This window comes from Podarcis erhardii, assembly GCF_964252035.2.
Source record: "Podarcis erhardii genome assembly, chromosome: 7".
NCBI classification, from domain to species: Eukaryota; Metazoa; Chordata; class Lepidosauria; order Squamata; family Lacertidae; genus Podarcis; species Podarcis erhardii.
In genome coordinates, this window is record NC_138511.1 from 87,071,328 (window position 1) to 87,094,433 (window position 23,106).

The 23,106-nt window shown below is 45.9% G+C and overlaps 1 protein-coding gene across 9 annotated transcripts in view; it reads right to left on the bottom strand.

The window, feature by feature from the left end:
- The window catches only part of RYR1 (ryanodine receptor 1), a 223,488-nt gene that overhangs the window by 65,457 nt on the left and 134,925 nt on the right, over positions 1 to 23,106 (bottom strand). For 6 of the 9 annotated variants that reach the window (XM_081868598.1, XM_081868603.1, XM_081868600.1 and 3 more), the window contains exons 54-70: positions 22,599 to 22,739; positions 19,651 to 19,725; positions 19,455 to 19,530; positions 19,211 to 19,334; positions 17,313 to 17,428; positions 16,259 to 16,326; positions 14,317 to 14,438; positions 12,569 to 12,618; positions 12,225 to 12,285; positions 8,899 to 9,137; positions 7,325 to 7,406; positions 6,438 to 6,568; positions 5,291 to 5,605; positions 4,579 to 4,819; positions 2,737 to 2,824; positions 2,533 to 2,625; positions 1,313 to 1,327 (exon numbers count right to left, since the gene is read on the bottom strand). In XM_081868598.1, coding sequence (XP_081724724.1) covers positions 1,313 to 1,327; positions 2,533 to 2,625; positions 2,737 to 2,824; positions 4,579 to 4,819; positions 5,291 to 5,605; positions 6,438 to 6,568; positions 7,325 to 7,406; positions 8,899 to 9,137; positions 12,225 to 12,285; positions 12,569 to 12,618; positions 14,317 to 14,438; positions 16,259 to 16,326; positions 17,313 to 17,428; positions 19,211 to 19,334; positions 19,455 to 19,530; positions 19,651 to 19,725; positions 22,599 to 22,739 — 2,037 coding nt within the window. The remainder of the gene's footprint in view (positions 1 to 1,312; positions 1,328 to 2,532; positions 2,626 to 2,736; positions 2,825 to 4,578; positions 4,820 to 5,290; positions 5,606 to 6,437; positions 6,569 to 7,324; positions 7,407 to 8,898; positions 9,138 to 12,224; positions 12,286 to 12,568; positions 12,619 to 14,316; positions 14,439 to 16,258; positions 16,327 to 17,312; positions 17,429 to 19,210; positions 19,335 to 19,454; positions 19,531 to 19,650; positions 19,726 to 22,598; positions 22,740 to 23,106) is intronic. The other 3 variants (XM_081868604.1, XM_081868605.1, XM_081868599.1) reach the window with 1 other exon arrangement.

Genomic DNA, 23,106 nt, shown 5'->3' on the forward strand with positions numbered 1-23,106 from the left:
GAGGAGGGCTGAGAGTTGGGTAGTGTGTAAGAGATCCAGCAATGTGTGATTAGAGGCACAGAAGAGGCTCGGTGGAAGGGATCTAGGCAGTACCAGAAGAGAACGGTGCAAGAGACCGGGTCGCACACAGCTTTCCCAAACCTCGTGCCCTTCAGATGTTTTGGACTACAACTCCCATCAGCCCCAGAACAGGGATGATGGGAGTTGCAGTCCGAAAAGTTGGGGAAGGCTGGTTTCAGGTGTATAAGGCAAAGATGGCCTAGGAAACAGGAGACAGATTTTGGAATCTCACTGATGGAAGGCAGGCGGGGCTGGAAATGAGTGGGAGAAGGACTGAACTTGCATGAAATGGAGCAGCCGCCATCCCCGACCCCTGGAAAGGTAACGTGAACCAAAATACCCTTGTCTCCTTCCCCGCCGTGCCTTTGTCCTCCTACATTCCGCTGTGCAAAAGAGCCTTTCTAACCTCTACACAAAACCGCACACAGAGACACACAGCACCGTTGGCAGCCAAGACACATAATCTACCACGTGTGGCGTCGCGGGCACCCCCTCCCTCCCACGTGGTGGCAGGGCAGCAGAGCGGTGGCAAAGGATGTCACAACAGCTGGATTATGGGATCTGGGATCCAGAAGGTAGGGGAGGGGAAGAGATGGCAATTAGGGGAAACCCCGGAGTACATGGGTCCAGGTTAGGGGACGGAGATCTGTGCATGGCCCAATGCATGCTGGGAGAGGAAGAAGGCTTCCTGAAACGAGCAAATGGAGGGTTTTTTTTAAAGGAAGGGGCCACTTGAGGTCAGAGGCTTCAGGACAGTCTGGCCAGGGAGACGAAAGACGTAACTCCGGAAGCAGGTGTGCGTCGTCCCCCCGCCCTGAAATATGGCGTCTTGTCCAAGGGCATGATGGGAGTTTGGTCCCGCCAACGGAGGGCACTTGGTGGCTCGTCAGTGCCAACCCATCGGATGCATGATGCGTTGCTGCCACAGCCACAGAAAGCCACTGCGTTCTTGCCATCCTCCATGCAGCCGCGAGCCCTTCCCTCTCTCCCGGCACCCCTGTTTATATCGAGATCACAGCTGTCAACGTTTCCCTTTTCTTGCGAGGAATCCTATTCGGAATAAGGGGATTTCCCTTAAAAAAAGGGAAACGTTGACAGCTATGATCGAGATGGTTCTCTCCCAGGAGGAGGGAGGGGAGGGTTGCGGCAGAGATGCGCAATGCACCATGCTGTCTCCACAGGATCACCCCCCCAAAACCCCCCCGACAACAACAACAAAAAGGGGTGGCGGAACGTCCGTTATTTCGCTAACCTGGCCTTCTCCAGACTAAACTCAACACAGGCGAGGGGAGAAGAGGGAGACAAGACAGAAGAGGAGAAAGAGAAGGTTAGACGGAGTGGCAAAGTCCCCTCCCTCTCACACAAACACCCGGCAAAGAATTCAGGGAAGGTCCAAGAAGGTGCAAAGCTGTCCACCGGCATCTTTCTTCTCCCCACTGCCCTGCCCAAACCGAGCAATCCGAAGAGCGAGAAAGCCGCTGCGTACAGGAAGAGGCCCAGGCCCGAGCCTTGGGCAGAATTTGGCTGGCATGGAATCTTCCCGCTCTTTTGTGTTTTTGTTTTTCAAAAGAAGAGAACCAGGTTTCTAGTCCTCCCTGTTCACAAGAGGAAGGAAAGGAAAGCAAGCAGGCAGGTCTGCTGAGGGATCCTTGAGCAGGACATCCCTATGGTTAAGTGGAGGGGCTCTCTGATGCCCCCCAAACCGTGATGCCCTTTGTCAACCCATGGTGTCCTACCTCCCCACTTTACCCCAGCCTAAGCCGCCCTCCTAGATCTCCAACACAAAAGCTGCTTCTTGGGCCCAGGCTTCCTGTATGCTGAAAGAAGAACTGAATTGCGCAAGCGTGGGGTGGGCGAGGAAGCACACGACTGATGGTTCAAAGAGCAGGTGGCAGCCAAGTTTCAAGGGTGGGGTGGCAGATTGGGGTGCAGCTGGACATGGGGTGGTGATCGTGATGGGATGCATTTGGCTGAGGTGGGGGTGGTGGTCCACTTCAACATGCAGTAGGTACCCCACAAAGGAAAGGAAAAGACAGTTTTAATAATGTTGTTCAACTATTACCACCATTGCTTATTAAATTTGTATACGGCCCTGCGTCCGAAGATCACAGCATAAAAATCATTTGCACAGGTCTTTTTTGTCCTAGCAGATTATCCCAGTAATCCACACAACAGCCCTGCAAGGCTGGCAGGAATGATTACTGGCATGTGTGGGGGAGGTGGGACGGGGACTGAGCAATAAGGGTTTGCCTAAGGGCATCTAATAATCTCATGGCTTTGTTGGGGACTTCCTGTTCCACAGGAAGTCAACCCTTGTTGACTGCACTAGGGCAGCCAATCAGGGACTTCTGGTCAAAACAGAACCCAGAGGTTGTCGCTTCAAAGGTTCGTCTAGGCTCCCCTTTTGGGGGTGATAGACCCTCCACCCCTGGTGGCAAGCACCCCTCTTCCACACCCCAGCCCTCCTCTCACCTTGGACATTTTGCTCTTGCTGTCGGCTGTCAGGAAGGACATGTTGTTGATTTCGTTCTGCACTACAAAGTTCTGCTCTTCCCGTTTGAAGTTCTGGGGCATGGGAGGGAAGAAAAGGTGAGCCACATTTTGTGGGAGATGCTCTCGCGCGTCTCCATCAGCACCCACGCAACCACCACCCCCTCTGCCAAAAAGGTGACTCACGTGTGACTTGGACCAGTAAATGAACACCTCCCCGACCATCCGGAACAGCTCCTCGGCATCCGAGTTCGGTTCCGTCAACCAGTTGGCCCTGCAGATTAAAAAAGAACGGTCAGTAGATACCACTTTCCCACTTCCATAGCTAATGGGGCGTGTTCAGGGTACATTATAAACAACACACAACACAACTGATTTAAGGTATGGTATTAGATTATCTCCCCCCTTTTATTCCATCTCTGTAATTGGACAATGCAAGTCGTCACTGGATGGTGCAGAGATAAACATTTGGAGATAAACATTTGGAAGGGAAACGTAGCAAATCGTCACAACTTTCTGGGTATTTGGCGGGTAGGCATTGGTATCGTTCTGTAGATGGAAGAGGGGAGGTAGCGCCATCACCTGCCCCGCATATTGAAGGGTTAAAGGATTCTGGGGTGTGTGGCCCTGACCGAAGCCTAGGGAGGTTAGGGCCTAAGGCACGTCCCCTATTGGTGACTCGGGGGGGGGGTTCCTAGTTGATGTGCATCAGCAGGACTCCCCCTACTGGTGGTTAACCCTTCCCGGACTTCAAGCAGACGGGCTGGAGTCGGATATAGTCACTTAGGACCAATGCCTAAGCCAATACCACTCATCACCTGTAACCAATCAAGTTGTGGCCTTTTTAAGCCCAATAACCATAATAATTGCATCATGTGCCATTATTTCCGATTGGGGGGGTCGGGAACTCGCCACACAAGTCTGCCTGCAGCTTGCGAGTGTGGTATCTGAAAGAGGGACTCAGGCAGAAACACCAGGCACCTTACTCCTTGTACCGCTGGAGTGCTTCTCAGACAGACCGAGACATTATTAGCTCAATCTCTGCTGTGCTGCAGTGCCACCCCCTGCGGTGGCCAGAGCTGGAACTCTGTGATTGGAGGAAGCAGCAGGAGCCTCGCCAACTCGCTTGCTCCAAGCTGTGCTGTTTAGTCTGAGTAACTGTGATATGGAGCAGCAGCAGAGGCCACTTGCCCTGGACCCCATCTTTGACTATGTTCCTGCCTCTGAACTCGTGGTTCTCATCTACCCAACCTGGTACCTGACCGTTGGTGTGACAATTGATGACCTCCTTCTACCATCCACCATAGAAAGCATCCTCTCATATTGTATCACAGTGTGGTACGTTGGCTTGACAGCCACGGACAGAAAGTCTCTACAGAGGGTGGTGAACACAGCCCATGATATCATGGGCTGTCCCCTGAGAACGCTAGATGACATCGCAAGGGACCGTTGCCTTAGGAGAGCGAGAAAAATTCTCAGGGACGATTCACACCCGGCCAGCACCTCTTTAATCTTCTACCCTCGGGCAGGAGATATAGAAGTATAATCAGTCGTACCAACAGGCTAAAAAAACAGTTTCTATCCATAGGCTGTTAGGCTGCTGAATGGAAAATAATATAGTGCAACTGACTTTCAGGGTTGGTGTGTTGTACGACAAGCACACAGAGTGAAATGAGATTGAGTGTTTGTGTGGGGGGAAGGGAGGCTCGGTTAATTTAATTGTACACAGGTTGTACATTGACAATAAAGGTATTATTATTATTATTATTTAACCTAGTGGAATTTATGTGAGGACTAGACTGATGTTCAAACAACGCAGCAGTAAAGTTCAAGGACCCAGGGATGTGTGGAGCAGGGTGGTGAGGGGTAAAGCCCGGGAAGAGGGAGTGTGGCCTGGGGAGAGGCCCAGAGAGGGAGGGAGAGGGAGACCTGGAGGCCACATTTGGCCCCTAGGCCCAAGGTTCCCCACCTCTGTTGTAAACCTGTGTTGCATGAAAGCGTTAACACCCTGTGCAAAATCCGAAGTACCTGCTGTTGTCAACGTAGCGGATGAGCAGGGGGTATAGGGCATAGAGATCGCGGCAGAGCACAGAGAACTCATCCCTGATCAGCAGCTCGGCATCCTCCGACTCGGTCTTCGCCTCCAGCCGCAGCTGGTCCTCCTCGGCCACCACTTTCCCGGAGCGCTTCTTCAGTTTCTCCATGGTTGGAATGAAATGGGAGCGGAGCAGTTCCGGCTTGGCTTTGCTGACGATGGGCTGAGCGAAGACTACGTGGGGAAGAATTAAGAAGATGGGGCTTCGGATGAGAAAAAGTGCCTCAAATCCCACATAAATGGCCTCAGTCCAGTGTATCTGAAGGAGCGTCTCCACCCCCATCGTTCTGCCCAGACACCGAGGGCCTTCTGGTGGTTCCCTCACTGCGAGAAGCCAAGTTACAGGGAAGTAGGCAGAGGGCCTTCTTGGTAGTGGCACCCACCCTGGGGAACGCCCTCCCACGAGCTGTCAAAGAGAACAACAACTACCAGACTTTTAGAAGACATCTGAAGGCAGCCCTGTTTAGGGAAGCTTTTAATGTTTGATGTATTACAGTATTTTAATATTTTCTTGGAAGCTGCCCAGAGTGGCTGGGGAAGCCCAGCCAGATGGGCAGGGTATAAATAATAAAATTATTATTATTATTATTATTATTATTATTATTATTATTATTCACATCCTCCTTGTTCTCTGACCCTGCGTACCTGCCAACCGCTTCATCCAGGAAGCTTCATCGATGCCCAGGTTGTTGACGATGATCTTCAGGATGTTGCCCAGCAGGGTGTTGAGTTGGTCGGAGGTCACATCCGTGCACCAGGGCCCCTGGGGGTTGGTTTCAGGGCCCCGCTCCCACCAGCGGGGCAAGTAGTTGCAGAGCATCGGCAGGGTGACCTCGATCACATGGGGCATCTCGGTGTAGCGAGCCCCTGACTCCGCCAGCCCACTGATGTCCTTCATCAGCTTGTCCAGGACAGGAATGTCTGGGCACATTTCCTCCACGCGGTTTGGAAGTCCTAGGACTGGGGGTGCAAAAGGGAGGGCATGAAACCCCTGGATTGGGAACAGAGGAGGTGCAAAACGACCCACACATTCAAGTCTATTAATGTTTAATAGACTATTGTATTTTAATATTCTGTTGGAAGCCTCCCAGAGTGGCTGGGCAAACCGAAATGATATACAACGAATTGAACAAAATGTTCCATTTAACATTTGTTAAAAAACCTGAAGCTTTTTTATTAGGGATTGTAGGGAAAGATCTGCCCCAAAAGCTGAAAAACATCTTCATGTATGAGACAACGGCTGCGAGAGTTCTGGTAGCACAAGGATGGAAGACTGAAGAAACCCCAACCCAAGAATCATGGCAATAAAAATTGATAGACTATGCAAGCTATGGGACAAGGATAACTGTGACTTTAAAGAAAAAGGGGAACCCTTTACAAAGTATTTGAAGATACAACAAAGCGAACTGGACTCCTTGGCTGGTTTTGAATAAACATTCACAAACTTTTTATTGATAATAATCAGCTAAATAGTTTGAGGATTTATACAACTGTGTAACATGCAGAAAACAGCATTTTTAGAGAAATCAAAGACTGGAACTGAGGGAATTCGGGGGTGGGGGGTGGGTTCTGTGGGGGGAGGGAGGAAAAATGGGGGGGAAATAAGGATGATATGTTTCTGGATAATATGTTTTGTTTTAATTTTGAATAAAAGTTATTTAAAAAACAACAACAGAGTGGCTGGGGAAACCCAGCCAGATGGGCAGGATATAAATAATAAATTCTTATTATTACTACTACTATTATTATTATTATTATTATTATTGAAAGGCAGGTGGAAAGAGGCACTCACTTGCTCGCTCCCTGGGTGATTTGGTTGTGTAAACGGAGAAGGGGTTGTATTCGTTGAGATGAGGCTCCAGGAAGGCCACAGGCATTGCTGCTGCCAGCCGGGCCAAGCATTCACCAAGTTGCGGACGCTGCCTGCAGAGTTGGAGGAGACAGACAAGGAGAAGTGAGAGGCACTGAAAGCGAAAGGTGCTCTGCTTAACAATTTAACTTGGAAGGTACTGGTTCAATAAAGCTCAAAAGGAAGGTTTGGACAATTAATGATTGGGAGTTGCTGCGCCATTAAACTTCAGATAATAGACTTGGACAACATCCCAGATTGGAATGGAGTCGTCAGAGGAAGTTGTGTTGATAAAAAGGCAGTTGGAAAAATATGTACTAATAAAGCTGTATTCGACGGGTGAAAGTATATGATGTCTGACATGATTGGGAATCGTGGACTCAGGGATGGAGAATTATAAAGCGTCAAAATCGAGATGTGGGAAATATGGAAACAACGAGGAGACGCAGGACTGAGATGTGGAGATAAGCTTCAGAGATCCAGACTGTGGGGAGCTCCCCAAAATTAATAATTATAATTTGGACTATAATTTGGTCTTTTTAATTTTAGTTTTTATTTATGATTGGATATATTAATTGGATGTTTTTTATTGGAAAATCAATAAAAATGATTTTAAAAAAGAAAGCAAAAAAAGCAAAAGGTTCTCTTTGTTTCCATTGCAAAGCCCTGCTCATCCCACAACGGGGGATTTGGGTTCTGAATTATGCTCCACACCCTGATTGTGTGAACTTTGGTGATGGGCTCTACCTCCTCTGGGCATAAGTAGCGACCCCCCTCCCCCAGTTACACACAGACCCCTTGCTCCAAGATTCTCGTGACAATGCACTCACCTCTCCACATAAGGGTTTTTGGTAGTGCCCAAGGAATAGATGCTGCATAGAGTTCGGTAGCAGGACACCTGCACGTCATCCACTGTGGGGACACACAGAAAAATGGGTGTTGGTTTCAGGACCAGATTCATACAGCTTCTCCTTCTTATAGTTCTCTGTTGTCAGAGATACAAAGCTCTTGTTTCCCCAACATCATGACCTCGGATGTATCCTGGGGTTCGGCCAAGACCACCAGGCCCCTCACCACCGCCTCTGCTACACCCCGCAAAAACTGGGTGGAGGGAAGTCAATGTTTTTATGTATTTTTTGGTGTGTTCTCCCCCCCCCCCCCGTTTGTGTAATTTGTTCTTTTTCTTTTTTTGCTTGTGATATTGTTTGGTTTTTGTTACTGCAATTCAATAAAGTGTTTATTTTTTTAAAAAAACAACTAGGCTCCATTTACACTAGCGATGGCCAAACCTGTCCTTTTCAATTTCTCAGTTTTCGATGAAGCACATTTCCACAACAGTTTGCAACCATTATTACGGTATTTCCCCAAGTCTTTATTAGTGCTGGTTTCTCCTAATATATGCAGTTTTCTGTGCCGTTCGGCTTCGTGTATTCTTTGTTTTTAAACTTCCCCACTAATAAAATGCTTCTTCTTCGTTTGTATGTTATTTTCACCGATACATGGATCTTTGTGCGTGCTTTCCCCTCATATACGTATTTGGGCACACGATAATTGGTTGGGAAGCCGCTTCACAAAATTCGAAGCAGTGCAAATTTCAAAGGATAGCCATGTTTCGGTTTTGTGTACAGTGGTACCTCGGGTTAAGTACTTAATTCATTCTGGAGGTCCGTTCTTAACCTGAAGCACCACTTTAGCTAATGGGGCCTCCGGCTGCCACTGCGCCGCCGGAGCACGATTTCTGTTCTCATCCTGAAGCAAAGTTCTTAACCTGAAGCAATATTTCTGGTTAGCGGAGTCTGTAACCTGAAGCGTATGTAACCTGAAGCGTATGTAACCCGAGGTACAACTGTATTGTTTTGAGGAGCGCAAAACAGCTAGGTTTCCGTTAAACTGCAGAGCGGACCAAATTTCTTCCTCACCCCTAATTCGCCATCCTTGCCCTGGTGGTCTATGCCAGTGTTTTTCAACCTTTTTTGGGCAAAGGCACACTTGTTTCATGAAAAAAATCACGAGGGACACCACCATTAGAAAATGTTAAAAAATTTAACTCTGTGCCTATACTGACTATAAATAAAGTAATTCTCTTGAATAGGAATCAAATAAACACAAAGAAAGTATTTTATAATTACTTTATTATGAAATAGTAAGTAAACAGAAATATGAAAAATTATAAAATACTTTATTTTTAAATCTTTCGAATTTTCCAATTTTTCCCACGGCACACCAGGCAACATCTCGCGGCACACTAGTGTGCCGCGGAACAGTGGTTGAAAAACACTGGTCTATGCAGCTCATTCAAGGCCTGGTCGTACTGCTAACAGCAGCCAACCTATTCAAGCCTATCCATGACTCAAAGCCCAGCTCCACCCACTCATCCCCCCTGCTGCCTCAAACATTTGCTCACAGATGACGTCATCCCCAAACTGGTGCTGGGCGATGTGCTCGAAGATGGAGGTCAGCACCGGCAGCAGGACCACGGTGGTGTAGGTGATGTTCTGGCCCACGCCCTTGACCTGGGTACGGGACTGCGACACTTTGCCCAGTTTGAGGTTCTCCACCATCTTCTCAATGTCGTCCGAGGCCCCTTCAAAGAAAGAGCGCAGGCCGGCCTTCACAATCTCAGGGCCCGATTTCATCACCGTCCTGCAGGGAGGAGGTGCCGGGATCAGATTTGCACAGGGTTACAAGAGAGGAGGCCCTACATACCGCCTCATTAGAGTGGCAACATTTAATTGGGTTTATTATTCAATAAGGTAAAAGGTAAAGGGAGCCCTGACCATTAGGTCCAGTTGTGACCGACTCTGGGGTTGCAGCGCTCATCTCGCTTTATTGGCCAAGGGAGCCGGTGTACAGCTTCCGGGTCATGTGGCCAGCATGACTAAGCCACTTCTGGCGAACCAGAGCAGCGCACGGAAACGCCGTTTATCTTCCCGCTGGAGTGGTACCTATTTATCTACTTGGACTTTGACGTGCTTTCAAACTGCTAGGTTGGCAGGAGCAGGGACCGAGCAACGGGAGCTCACCCCGTCGCGGGGATTCGAACCGCCGACCTTCTGATCGGCAAGTCCTAGGCTCTGTGGTTTAACCCACAGCGCCTCCCATTTATTCTTCAATAATAATATGATAAATAGATAACATCCAAAGGGTATATAACTATAACTTGCTTTGTTTTTTATTTTGTTTTGCTATCTGTATGGAATTGGGGAAAGCCGTGGAAGGGAAATTTCGGTCGACTTTAGGAAAAATGTTTAAGAATGAGTAATAATGTATAAGTATTGATGTTTAAAAATTTGGATAAGTTAAAATTGGTTTTTAAAATGGTTTAAATTAAATGAAAATAAGGTTAATAAGGATTTGCTGAATTAATAATTCAAATTGGAATACAAGAAGGGGAGGTGTGAGGAGGTCTGAGAAACAAGTTAAATGAAAATAAGTAATTGAAATTTTATGTGTTTTTAATTGTTTTTTAGGTTTTGGATTTTTGTATTTCTGTTATTTTTTGTTTAATTTTGTTTTTGTGGTTTTTTTTTTGAAAATGCTAATAAATATTCATTAAAATAAATAAATAAATAACAAAACAAAAAAGCCCACACAAATGTGTCCCCAACTATAACCAGGCAGTGTAGTAAACACTTCCCAGCTCCCAGACAATCGCAGGAAGAAGCACTTGAAGTTACCGGCACACAAAAATGTGGTTAGATCGTACGTTAAAAGAATCATTTGCCCCTCCACCCAGTACGTCCTCCCAGAGATGGCCATGTTCCCTGGGTGGCCTGCATGATGCTCTCTTCGTGTGACATATGTATCAAAGCAAGGCCAAACATCAATAAAGCCATCAGTCTCTGTCCTCACATTTGCCTGGTCAGTTTATCCATCAACACTGTTTGCCGCACTTAGTACTTTTTACATTTATTATCATTATAGTTCATCCTGCCTTCCCTCTCAAGGAACAAACACATCCACCACAAGCAATTTTTAAAAGCATTCTAAAAAACAACAACACTCAAAACATTCTAAAAATAGGTTTAGTTAAAAACATCTAAAGCAGCTGCAGTTTAAAAAAATATTTATATATATATATAAAAACTTTTTGATTGTGTTCCTATGTTACATAAGAAACATAACCAATCAAACGTTTAACAGGAGAGGAAAGAATATGACAAAATCTGGACCAAAAACAACGGAACATAATTGGAAACAAAAATAACAAGAGGCATCTATGTGCAAACTCTGCAGAAAACATTTTTGGTGAATGCAGATACACAGTATTTAAATTCATTCATTCACACAAAACAGAGAGGGGAGGCAATCTTTTGTGAGCCCTGCATCTTTATAGGTCTTCTCCGCAGGTGTGCACATGTGAGGGATTATTTGGGATTATTACTCACCTGGTTTATATAATGAAGCAAGAGAAAGATTTTTAGGACCTATAATGACAAGGTCCCCTGGCCAGAACCCCTCTGACATGATTTTGTATCTCCTCGCAGACACAGATAAGTATGTGACCTGGCGTGTAGCACTCTTTGCAACTGCTGCTAGGAACATTAGAGCAAATTACCGTATTTTTTGCTCTATAAGACTCACTTTTTCCCTCCCAAAAAGTAAGGGGAAATGTGTGTGCGTCTTATGGAGCGAATGCAGGCTGCGCAGCTATCCCAGAAGCCAGAAAAGCAAGAGGGATTTCTGCTTTCACTGCGCAGCGATCCCTCTTGCTGTTCTGGCTTCTGAAATTCAGAATATTATTTTTTCTTGTTTTCCTCCTCCAAAAACTAGGTGCGTCTTATGGTCTGGTGTGTCTTATAGAGCGAAAAATACGGCATATAGCAAGGTAGCCACCAACTGTAAAGGAGATGAATTTATTTGACCCTATCTACATCAAGCTATATTCTATCTTTATCACCAAACTCTGAATATAATTGCACATTGTATTAATTAACTAATTAACATTATTTTTTAATATATTAGTGGCCATGTGATAATTTTAGCTTATAAATTTTATTGTTTAATGTCTTAACTTGTATATTAAGGTACTTTTATAGCTCTGTTTAGAGTTGGTAACGTCTTGATAATATAAATGTTTTAAGTTTTTTTTGTATCAATCCAGTATATTTTCTTTTAATTGTTGAATGATTCTGTGTACATTGCGGCAGCCTTTGGCTATGTGCAATAAAACTGACTGACTGTGATGGACTACATGGAATTGGCGGAAATGACTGGCAGAATCTGAGACCAGGGAAGAAGACTGGAAAAAGTTTAAAGACTATTTACGGAAATACTGTAAAATTAATGAATGCTAGGAAAATGTTGGAATGAAGTTATATGGCTTTAGTAGAAATGTTATAAGGAATTAAGGATAAATAGATAAATAGAGTATTAAAGGAAAAATAAGGTTAGAATGTGTTAAGATAATTATAGGATTAAAAATAGAGGAAGATGGAAAGGAATTGCTGAAAAAATTAATAGAAGTGGAATACAAAAAGGGAGGTGTGAGGAGGTCGCAGAAATAAGTGAATGAAAGATAAGATATTGAAATTATTTGATGTGTTTTAAATTGTGTTTGTTTTGTTTTGTTAGTTTAATGTTAGTGTTTTGTTAGTGTAATGTAGTGTTTTTTGTATTGTATTGTATTGTATTGTATGGTTTTTCTTTTTTGTAGTGTTTAAATTGTTGGAAAAGGTAATAAATATTTTTTTAAAAAAATAAAATAAAACTGACTGACTGACTACTCACCTGGCATCCAAAGAACGGGCAAGGATGTGCAGGCAGTTAACCACAGCAGCAGCGTCCGTCCCTGGATGGAGACAGAAGACACAGATTTAGGGCCTGGGTTCAGGAAAATGGACTAGATGCACAGGCTAGAGAAATAAAGGTGGTGGGAGAACCAGAAGGGCGGCAGCTTTGTTCATGGCTGAGGTAGCACAGGGTGAGGGAAGTCAGGGTCCAGGAGGGAGAGCAGACTCGTGGCTGCAAAAAAACCCCCACTGAGCCGACAAGAGGGGGGAGAAATAAAGAGGAGAGGAGGCTAAGACCGCCTGCCCACCCCAAGACAGGAGCAGAGGAAGGATGAAGCTTACCGAAGAGAGAGACCCGGTGCCTGACTAGGGCTGCCAGTTTGCAGAAAAGGCTGAAAGGCGGAAAAGAGAGAGGTAGAAGGAGAGAATGAAAGAGATTGTTGGAAAGAAGAGTGCACATCGTGTCAGCAACGCCCTTGAGCCAGTGCACCAACTGGACTCATGCACTTCAACCCCGACTGGGCTAGGCGAGCTGGGTAGCACTTCCAGAGACCACCTTTCTCACAGGAACAGGTCACAGTGCTGTGAACTCACAGCTTAGAGCTGTGAGCACCGGATTCATTTCCACAATAATACAGTCGTTGCGCAGCAGAGTTTCGCAGAGTCTTGCAGAGTATAAACCACTCGGAGAGCAGCTCTGTAGAATATCTTCTTTTATTCTATAACTACAACTATAATACAAAACTATATACAGAGCCAAAAGGTCTAAGCATAAATGAATGCTGCACTGAGTGTCTGCAGCTGCTCTTAGCAGCAACCTTATCTCTAGACACGATCTCTAACACTCAGTCTCTCTCTCTCCGACACACTGACTGACTGACTCACTGACTGACTGATGTGGTGCTGGAGCTGAATAAGTAGAAAGCAGAACATTGCTCCTCCTCTCTGTAGAATCAGCAGACTCATCAGGAGATTCTTGGATATGGGAGGGGTGAAATCTCCTCACATCATTGGGGAAGAGGGGAGGGTGGACCCGGAGCCTCGGTGAGGCAGCTTGGAGAGGACGGTGTACGTGCCTCTACCTTCCTACATTCATGCACATAAAACCTATATCCCCGGCTAGCAGAAGAATGCAAGAGGCAGAATTCAGAGCTAAGGATCTGTTCACAAAACCATTTGGTTGCAGATTGCAAAGAGCTGGTTTTCCCTGGGAAAGTGACGGAGCAAATGGAAAACCGCTTCCTAGGCATGGGACAAGTGCAGACGAGGTCTCCGAGTTGCTTCACACGACACCTTTCCCCCCAAAACAGGTGTTTCCAAGTCTCAAGAAAAAATGTGCACAAAGACATGTGGCCTGGAATTAATTTTGGGAGAGAAGGGCTTAGGAGTTTTCAAGCAGAGACATTTGATTTGCAAAAAATGTGACTTCATATCCTCTCTGCTTGATGGTTCCTCTCCCTTTCCCTCAACAAAATTCCCAGTCATGGATGCCGTTGGATCCAGGCTGTTGAGAGGGTTAACGGGTAAATACAGTGTTCAAATTTAGAAATTCTATTTGTAAATTATTATTGCCTTATAGTTAATACACAAAAACCCCTCCAAAGTGATATATTTCAAAGCTGAACTCTGCAAAATTTGAAATTTAAAAAGGAGTCCAATTCTGGCAAACTTTGCATTTGCAAAAGTTTCATCTCAGCTCTAACAAGAGCCAGTTTTCACACATTACTGGCTAGCAAACCTTGGTTTGAACGTCTTCTCACAGCGAACCACTGCATATCTGTATAACAAGCATATTTGCAAACACAAGTTTGTCCCCACTTGTTGTTTGCACCTTGCGCTTCTTCAGGGTCACACCTAAGACAACCAACTTGAAAGTGTAGCTCAGGCTTCCTCAACCTCAGCCCTCCAGATGTTTTGAGACTACAACTCCCATCGTCCCTGACCACTGGTCCTGCTAGCTAGGGATCATGGGAGTTGTACACCAAAAACATCTGGAAGGCCAAGGTTGAGGAAGCCTGGTGTAACCCTTTGTGCACACTCACACAGACAGAGAAGCATCCAGTCTTTTCTGGTGTTTCCTAGGTACTCACCTTGTTATCATCTCCTTCTCCTTGTTGGAGGCATGGCCCCCGCTGCCTAGGACTTTGGCCGGTGTGGACAAGAAGTAGAGGCAGTGATTGGTGAAGTACTGGTTGATGAGGGGCAACAGGATCTGAAAGGGGAGCATAAATATTAAATAAGATGACGTGCAGGTTTGTGATGTATTTTGGGCCAGGTTTAAACTCAAGAACATCTGCTAGGACAAAGAGGCAGTCAACTCTCTCCTTCCCACTGGTTTGGGTAGTGGTGGTTGGAATTACCCCCAGAACAGCACGGGGCAGAGGGAGAGAGGGGAATCGTTCCACTGGGCAAGCAGAAACCCTTCTGCTAATGAAACCAGCTCCTTAGCATTACGTCGGATTCATCCCCATGTACAGTGGTACCTTGGGTTAAGAACTTAATTTGTTCCGGAGGTCCGTTCTTAACCTGAAACTGTTCTTAACCTGAAGCACCACTTTAGCTAATGGGGCCTCCTGCTGCCGCTGTGCCGCTGCTGCGCGATTTCTGTTCTCATCCTGAAGCAAAGTTCTTAACCCGAGGTACTATTTCTGGGTTAGCGGAGTCTGTAACCTGAAGCGTACGTAACCTGAAGCGTATGTAACCCGAGGTACCACTGTACTTGCTGTACAAAGGTCATTCCGTTGTTGGTTTTTATGCCACGATATGAAGAGGGAAACGTCAAAAACGACGTAGTGAATAAATGTGATTATTTATGTGATGTTTGCAGGTTTAAATTGAAACAATAGTGGACGCAATTTGTATTCGCTTTTGTGCTTTGCGTTCCTGACCTCTGGCGTGTGGCATGTAAAAACGTATTGCAGTCAAATGCAACATTCCTACAACGCACATGGCTGGGGAATGCTTTGTATCACTCAGGAGAAAACTTGCTAGTTCTTCCTGAGCTGGGACAGACTTCCTTTGCATGTGACTGAATGAGGGTGTGTTCTGTTCTTGGACAGAGGAGCACATGGCCTCCATGTTCTGCTCTTCTTGTTCTCCATTTTGTGTTCCTAAGAGTTAGGAGAAGTGACTGCTGAGTGGCAGTCACTTGAGACTATTTCCCTTAGGGGATAATTCACATAGTTATATGTTGTTCTGTAAATTAAGTCTGCCCTCAGGAATCTTATTGTGAACTAGATGATTGTAAGTAAACTAGTTTTATGCTAACTTTAATCAGCTGGTCGAGTCTATTCTTTTAGGAGGGATATAAAAAGGGATCGTACCAGGAATCCTGAATAGTGAGGCTCAGATGAGCCTGCAACTAGCTAACCGCTGTGTAATTTAAGAGGGGGGTTGTTTAACAACTCTGCTAAGTTATAGAACTTGCTGATGCAAGTTAGGAAGGATATCATAAAATAATACACCCTCTCCTGCCTCCCTAAACTTCCCCACAAAGGTTCTAGTTACAGGTAGGTAGCCATGTTGGTCTGCTGTAGTCGAAACAAAATTAAAAAATTCCTTCCAGTAGCACCTTAGAGACCAACTAAGTTTGTTATTAGTATGAGCTTTCGTGTGAAGAAGTGTGCATGCACACGAAAGCTCATACTAATAACAAACTTAGTTGATCTCTAAGGTGCGACTGGAAGGATTTTTTTTATTTTATCCCCACAAAGGGTTATGGGCCCAGAACACTTCCGCTGCGTAATTTAAAAGGGGGATTGTTTAACAACTCTGCTAAGTTACAGAACTTGCTGACGCAAGCTAGGAAGGATATCATAAAATATTATATCCTCTCCTGCTTCCCTAAAAGTCCCCACATGGCAAACGTGCAAATCACAAAAATTTCTGCTCCTGTTTTCAGTTCCGATGGAATTCACCAACATCACTACGTACAGCTGATGCTCCGTTTAGGGAGGGAAAACCTCCCCAGTCCTAGTGCTGCCCATCCCAACCAGCGCCAAGGCAAAGAGGAAGAGAGAAAGGTTGACTTACCTTAGCAAAGAACTTGATCTCTTGTTCATGAGGGGATTTCTCCACCCGGCCACTGCTTACCACGGCGTCTGAAGCAGGAAGAATCCCAGTGAGTTCCACCAAGGTGTGAGAAGCAGGAGGGATAAGGCACACTCACATGCAACAAATACACACACGTGTCCCTAACCCTGAGCAATTGAGAAAAGGAGCTGGCTTCCAGAAAGCTGACTTACTGAGCATTCGTCCTGCCTGGTTAGCACAAAGTTCGCAGGGTGGTTTGAGTTATTTATTTATTGAGTATTAATCATGATTCCTTTGCAGCAAAGTAAGGTGACATAGTGTCAAGCCAGTTACCCCAGTGCACCAAAAAAATCCTATTCTGGGGTGAGAGAGTGAGTTTGCTGCACAAGGGCAACAGGTCAGTCCGAATTCGGTGGTATGGTGCTGAATCCCAGCCAAAAACAAGGACTGGTTGGATGCATTCCAAAACGGTTTTGTCTTAGCCCAGCGATCAGTAAAGGGCTCATCCAGACTTCATTCTGTGCCATGTTTCTAAGCGCGAGTCCAAGCGCTTTATGCTCTTTGATGCTGAGTCGAAGCAAATAGCAATCCGTAGAAGACCTGATTTGCCATTTGTTGCAATTCAGCATTAAAGAGTGTGTTTTTTCCCCTGGGGAAAGCAGGGGAAGCACTTCGACATAGACCTTTGCCTAGAAAACACAGTGAGGATGAGCCCAAAGCTTCAAAACAGAACGCAATGCAGACTCACATTTCCCAACCGCATTTGACAAAGTGAATCCAGGTGCCCTTATTCCTCCTATACACTAACATGCTTTAACCGCTGTCCCCTTCCCAGAACTGAGAACAGAACCCTGGAGTTCTGGCTCAACTGGCTTTGCTATAATAGTCTCCATTCCCATCCTAATTGAGTTGAAATGGCTCATTCTAAAGGTCCCTTCTTCCCTACCCACAGGGTCCCTGGAGGTCTGGAGCGCTACAGGGGTCCGTTTGTAGCTCCTCACAGGTTCCGAAGGAAGCTACTGGGAAGGGGGGGACATATTCACAGCTCCTTTACCCAGGTGGGCGACAAACTCCTGAGAAATGTCTATCCACTTCAGCAGCTGCTGCAGGAACCCATAGGCAAAGCGCTTCTCAATGGATGATGTGTCCAGTTCCATGTCCTTCAACCCCCTGCGAGAAATAAAGAGAATGCAGAGATAGTGAGACAGGTTTTTGCTGGTACCCTCAAGCAGCCTCTCTACACCTTGGGTCCCCAGATGTTGTTGGACTACTACTCCCATCATCTGCTAGCCCTTCTCTTTTTTATATATATAATTTTTCATTAGTTTTTTTAACACATCATTTTCAACAGTAATTAAACATACTTTTACATCTTATTCAAACTTATCTCTGTCTTTTCCTACTTTGTAACACTTCGTATATTTCTCCTTACAAAACTTCTTGTAGTCCTTGTAGTTTGTTGATTACAGTTGCTCTTCAAATAATTCATATACTTCTTCCAATCTTCTGTAAATCTCTGGTCCCGCAGCTTTCGAATCCTTCCTGTCATTTTGTCCAATTCTGCATAGTCCATTAATTTCGTCTGCCATTCTTCTTTCGTCAGAGTTTCTTCTTGTTTCCATTTCTCGGCTAACAATACTCTTGCCGCAGTTGTTGCATATAAAAACAATTTAACATCTTGCCTATTAATGTCCTGACCTATAATACCAAGTGAAAATGCTTCTGGTTTTTTTAACCAGAAGTGGCCCTTCTCACTACAGATGTGCTACAGATGATAGGAGTTGTAGCACAACAACATCCGGGGACCCTAGAGAAGCCAGGTTTTCAAAAGACGCAAAGCAGAATGTGTTTGTGTGTGGGTGTGCATATATTTCTGCTTTCTTTTTTTAAAAAATGTTGGCGCTATTAAAGTCTGTTCCGTCACTATTTTCTTAATGGATATTTTAGACCATTTATGTAAACTACTTAAGGGATTTTTTTTTTAAAAAAATACAATGCAGCATATAAATTTTGCTAAATAAAATGAAGCAGATAATTGTTAGGGGTGCTGTGAAATCCTTCCTGACCCTCCTCCCCTATAATGAGTTGCAAAAAGGGACTGTCTGCGGTGAAATCCTAAACGGGTTAAACTGGCTTTATTATTGTTGTTATTTAATAATTTCAACCAGATCATACATTAGTAAGTATAGGGATTTTAATGTTACCACCAATACCTTGAACTTGACCCAGTAGCAGATTGGCAGCTAGCACAAATCCCCCAGGCAGTATGGTTATCCCTAGAGCAGGAGTCCCCAAACTTGGCCCTCCAGCTTTTTTGGGACTACAACTCCCATCACCCCTAGCTAATAGAGCCAGTGGTAAGGGATAATACCCCGCCCATCTGGCTGGGTTTCCCCAGCCACTCTGGGCGGCTTCCAACAGAATATTAAAATATGGTAATGCCTCAAACATTAAAAGCTTCCCTAAACAGGGCTGCCTTCAGATGTCATCTAAAAGTTTGGTAGTTATTTTTCTCTTTGACATCTGGTGGGAGGGTGCTCCACAGGGCAGGTGCCACCACCGAGAAGGCCCTCTGCCTGGTTCCCTGTAACTTGGCTTCTCGCAGCGAGGGAACCGCCAGAAGGCCCTCGGCGCTGGACCTCAGTGTCCGGGTAGAATAATGTCTCCAAGACACTCCTTCAGATATACTGGAATTGTATTCCTGGAATACTGGAATATACTGGAATTGAATTCCCAATTGTATATGATGGGAATTGCAGTCCCAAAACAGCTGGAGGGCCGAGTTTGGGGGTGCCTGCCCTGGAGCATGTAGCGTACGTTCCCCCATCTCTTTCCTTTTTATACAGAACATGTCATCAGTGTGCATGTGTGTGCGCGCGTGATCTCGCCCACCCACCCACCCACCCACCCTCCAACCCCACCCCACCCCACCCCATCTCCTTCCAGGCTCACCTTGTCACTGCATAGCCATTAAGCTGAAGGAATTTGAGCAACTCCTGGGCCTTTTCTCGGTCTCGGGCCTTCTCCTTGGCCGTCAGCGTATCATAAGGCACCAGCAGGGGATGGGTGCCACCCCCTTGAGGGGGGAGGAAAGAGAGAAAGAGGAAGCATGAAGCCTGCTGGGAGGGGGGAAAGGGGAGAGAACAACAGCCCCCGATAAAAGGAAAGGCAGAAAGAAGAAGAAGGAGAGGCTCACCTTTGGCTTCCAGTTCCAGCTTCTTCTTGCGCCCCCAGGTGTTGTGGTAGTTCTCAGCCAGCTGCTCTGCCATGGCCTGTAGAGAGAGACCAGCGATGGGGAGAGGAGAAGATGTGGTCAAAAGTGGCAGAAATTATATATTTGGGTAAGTTACGATGACTGAGGAATTTTCCCGCTCTGCTTTGTGCTCACTCACCTGAAGTTCCCTGGAAAGGGTTACTCCAGACAGATCAATGGGCTGAGGGTTGTAGCCATGGCTGGGGTCATAGGTCTAAGGGGGGACACATAAGAACAAAGACCGCTCACTGGACGCCATTGCCTCCCCCACAGCACCACTGCCTCCATCCCTGACTCCTTTCTCTTGCGCTAGGTCAAATTTTCTGGATTTCCCTCTCCCGCATGAATGCTGGAAGCTGCCTTAGACAACTGGTCCATCCAATCTGGAAACAGTGGCTCATGTTCTCCTGTCCTGCCCCCTTTATAAAGATCTGAGGAATGAGATCATCACCCCACACTTACTTACCATCCCAGGCCGCCCATCTGCGGCCACATTGTTCTTTCTTTTATCAGATCAAAATGGTCAGACAACAGCAAAGGTTACTAGGTTTATCGAGGGTGCAATGAGATTAAGGGCCACTATCTGAACAATAATCTTGGTCATTTGATTGTCCTTTTTACACACTGTTGTCTTTTTAATTGTATATATTGCTTGTTTTATGTTGCTATGGCCGTTGGCTGATGCGAATGAAGTTTATCTATCTGTCATCTGGAGGGCCCGAGGTTGAGGAAGTCTGAGCTATACTCCCTAAATTGCAACTTTTCAAAGTGTGGGTGGATCTACACACAGAAAAAAGCACTATACATAAGTCGAAAATTGTTATAACAAAGGGGGGGGGGGAAACCGCTATGGAAAATTGCAAATAATTTCTTTTGCTCTCCAGCACCACCTGCTGTTGCAGGTTTATAATGCATTTAAAATGTAGTTTTAAACTGGTCCACCTAGCTCAGCACTGTCAACACAGACTTACAGCAGCCCTCTGGGGCGTCAGCCAGAGATCCCTCCTAGCCTTACGTGGAGATGTTGCTGGGTGTCAGCTTCGCCTCTGAGCCAGTGGCAATGACTGGGCTCAACCTCTTCAGTCCCGACTGGGCCAGGCGAGTGGGAAAGCACTCCCAGAGACCTTCCACTGCCGGGAGCAGGTCTAAGTGCTGTGGACTCACAACTTAGAGCTGTGAGCACCAAACTCAGTTCCAAAAGTCAGCGGAGCACAGCAGAGCATGATCCACACGAACGACAGCTCTGAAGTATAACTTCTTTTATTCTCTACAGCTACTGCATAAACTAACTACAGTGGTGCCTCGCAAGACGAAATTAATCCATTCCGCGAGTCTCTTCGTCTAGCAGTTTTTTCGTCTTGTGAAGCAAGCCCATTGACGGCTTAGTGAATTAGCGCTATTAGCGGCTTTTAGCGGCTTATCGGCTTAGTGGATAAGCAGATAAGTGGCTTAGCGGCTTAGAAAAAGGGGGGGAGGAAAAAAAACCCCCGCAGGAACTCGCAAGACATTTTCGTCTTGCGAAGCAAGCCAATTAGAAATTCGTTTTGCGAAGCACCTCCAAAACGGAAAACCCTTTCGTCTAGCGGGTTTTCCGTCTTGCGAGGCATTCGTCTTGCGGGGCACCACTGTAAAGACTAATCAGAGACGCTGGACTGCATGAGTGTTACAGCTGCTTGAGAAGTCACCTTATCTCTATACAGATAACACTCAGACTCCCACAGGCTGGAGCAGAAGAAGCAATGAGCAAAATCCGCCCCCTCCTTTCTGAAACATTGTCAGCAGATTCTTGCAATGGGAGGGGTGAAACATCTGGGATCTTCTGCATGCAGAGCAAGTGGGGGGAACAGGGCCCAGGAGAAGCAATTAGCAATCTTCCTGCTTTTAATGCACAAGCCTGAAATCCCTTCCTAGAGCTGGATGAAGAAACCAAGTTTATTGGTTTCAAGCTTACTCTGCTCTACCAGGGAATGGTCTCCATGTGGGGAACTGGGGTGGAGAAAGGAAGAACCCACAAGCTCCCACTTCCAGCCCCTCCCTGACTACACATCATACACAAAGGCACATAACAAATCCTTGTTAGCTGTTTTTTTTACTCAAACCTCTGTTGGCTGTTTTTCACTCAGTATCGTTTTCCAGTGAGTGCTCACTGGAAGGACAGATCCTGAAGCTAAGGCTCCAAGACTTTGGCCACCTCATGAGAAGAGAAGACTCCCTGGAAAAGACCCTGATGCTGGGAAAGATGGAGGGCACAAGGAGAAGGGGGCGACAGAGGACGAGATGGTCGGACGGTGTTCTCAAAGCTACCAGCATGAGTTTGACCAAACTGCGGGAGGCAGTGGAAGATAGGAGTGCCTGGCGAGCTCTGGTCCAGGGGGTCACGAAGAGTCGGACATGACTAAACAACAACAATCGTTCTCCTCACCAGCTGCTTTTGCAGTAGCAAAAGGACAAGAAACCTCCTGGTGAACCTCTCAGGATTAAAAATAGAGAAGGTGTCAGGTGTGCGTGCAGGATCCAGGCCCTGTGACCAATAGGACTCTGCAGGACTAGGGCCTTCCTAAGTTTGTTCTGAAGAGGCAAGGTGCGGCCACACAGGTGAGGCCAATTAGTAACTCACAGCACCTGGTGGCAAGAGCCGGGAAGGGATATAAGGTCAGCATTTTCCCCTTGGCTCTTTGCCACAGCAACACGTTCCCTGCCTTGCTGTGTTTGATCCTCGGACTCCTGACTTTGTGACTCCTTGCTTCTTGATCCTCAGACCCTTGGTTTCATGACTCCCAGCTCTCGGACCCTCGGACTCTTGGCTTCCTGACTCCTGGCTTCTGGACTTCCGTTCCTGCTCCCACCCCGCCATCTTGCCCCCAGTCTCAACGTCCCCAGCCAGGACTTTGATCGCCCGTGAACCGGACCGTGACAGAAGGAGGAAATAGGAAAGGGGGTTAAGAACTCACACAACCCTCTCAAAATTGTGGCCTCCCAAGGGGCTTCTCATTAAAAAAAAGCATTTAGGGCAAGAAACATGTAGTATTTCCCCTTAGTTCCAACCCCCAGATGTTCATTCTCCTCCTAAGACACTTCGGGACAAACCTGGGTTGTTTGTGAGATCTTGCGGGTCTTTTTCTTCTCGGTCTTCTCCTCTTCACCCTCCCGGGCCTTCTCAACAGTCCACTCCCAAGCGATCATGGCCTTCAGAGACTCTTTGATGGGCCAGCGGTAAATTTCCTTATCCTACAGAAAGGGAAACGTGATGTTAAATTTTGGACAGAGAAGGAGAGAAATGACTATGGTGAAGAATTACAGCATTTACTCAAATCTTCTTTTTTTTTAAAAGAATATTTATTCGTATTTCAAAAATAGTACAAAAACAAAAAAGAACAAAAGTACAAAAATACAAAACTAAAAACAATTAAAAACAGATAAAATTTCAATTGCTTATTTTCTTTTAACTTATTTCCCAGACCTCCTGACAGCTCCCCTTTTTGTATTCCAATTCAAATTATTAATTCAGCAAATCCTTATTATAACTTATTATAACCTATTATAACTTATTATAACTTATTTCTCAACCTTTACATTACAGCTGGGAACCACTTAA